We start from the raw sequence: 1,484 nt of genomic DNA, 5'->3' as shown, positions 1-1,484 counted from the left end.
GAAAGAGTTGACAGACAACCCAGACAGCTCACACACACACACGGTTTTTTTCACCAACCAAGGTGCCCAAATTACTAGAAACACTAAGACTTACCTTTACTACCTCCTATAATTGGTAAGTTATAGGGTATTTACAGATCTCCTTCGCTCCCCTTGTCGGAAACTGCTTACAAGTACCGCGCTAACGAACTTTCCAGGGGTGAACTGTAGGCACACTACGCCGAGAATACCTGTCAAACAATTCTCCGCTCAAAGACACATAGACATAACCAACCTTGTCCAAAACCATAACCGTATCCAATCGGATCATCAGCTTTGTTTGCCACCGTTGACACGGATTGTACAGGCTACCTGATCTAGCTGAACTAGGTGGCTCACCAGTTGGGCATTGAGATTCACACGCCAGCCTGGAAAAGTGAGGCTCCTAAATCACTTCAAACATTATTGACGTCTTGAATCACATAGGAGGCGAACTGTCTCGCCCAAGCCCACTGCAGCTTGGAGGCACAGCACGCGATCGCAAGATAGAGTGCATTCTTGTGATGGCTTGGGCTTTTGCCCTCCAGAGGCTATTCGGATCTACATCGCCATGGCCGATTACGGGTTCTAGGTCCACCGCCATCCTCATTTCAAAGTCTGCTCAACTCATTTGCATGTGGGACGGCAGCGATTACCTAAGTACAGGCTACAGCTGCTCGACTGCCGGTATAGGTAGGCAAGCACAAGCAAGCCCTATAAACCTACGGTGTACTTGGCGGACCCTCGCGGCAACCGGTGTCCATGGACAAGCCTGCCCCGGACCGTTACCAACGGGCCGCGGATTGGAAGGTGGAAGACCCCGGGGCCAGTCTGTAATGTCGGGTGACCGGGGCGAGAATGGAAGGTGTAGGCAGAACATGTGAGCCGCTCATCATTCAAAGGTATTCCAGGGAGACCAATTTGAATCACGTGCCTCGTTGTGAATGCTGAAATATCCAGTCCATGGCTGCTCACGAGCGCCCGGTCTTCGAGGTTCGCCCAGTATCGCTTCAAGACTGAAGCATGGCAAAGATGGAGTGAGCGGTCCGGGATACGGCCCGAACAGCCTCCACATGTGGTCCGTTCCTCGCTGCGGTCCGCACATGTAGACCGGCCGCCAAGTTCGATGGTCGACGGTTTCCAATTCACGGTGACCCGGCGGTCTGTCTGTGAAGCGGTCAACATGGAGCAATGCTCCACGAAACAGACTTTGCCAGCAGTTGCCGGCCTGGCGAGCAAGTGAGAGAATAACCAGTTGTCCATTCGCTCTGGTATTTCCAGTTTGATCGCATGATGGGCGGGGAAGATATCACGCAACCTGTTACCGTGCATAACACAGTCTAACTTCCATTCTGCACGAACTGCACGAAGTATAGACCCACCTGGTCCAAGCAATTGAGCAATCAGAACTCGAACCTAAGGGCAGGGATTCCGATACTGTCCTCACGGCAGCGACCGTAGACCAT

General features: G+C 52.4%; 1 protein-coding gene across 1 annotated transcript; it reads right to left on the bottom strand.

Moving 5' to 3' along the window:
• Positions 1 to 434: 434 nt before the first annotated feature.
• On the bottom strand, positions 435 to 1,484 carry B0T23DRAFT_444828 (uncharacterized protein; the record flags this gene model as incomplete). The annotated part of the gene is made up of 3 exons (XM_062840907.1): positions 435 to 569; positions 745 to 1,336; positions 1,435 to 1,484. The coding sequence occupies 3 exons, from the start codon at positions 1,482 to 1,484 to the stop codon at positions 435 to 437; spliced, it is 777 nt and encodes a 258-aa protein (XP_062690491.1).

Source organism: Neurospora hispaniola (assembly GCF_033458365.1).
Source record: "Neurospora hispaniola strain FGSC 10403 chromosome Unknown B0T23scaffold_6, whole genome shotgun sequence".
NCBI lineage: Eukaryota > Fungi > Ascomycota > Sordariomycetes > Sordariales > Sordariaceae > Neurospora > Neurospora hispaniola.
This window is presented reverse-complemented; position numbering and strand designations above follow the sequence as displayed.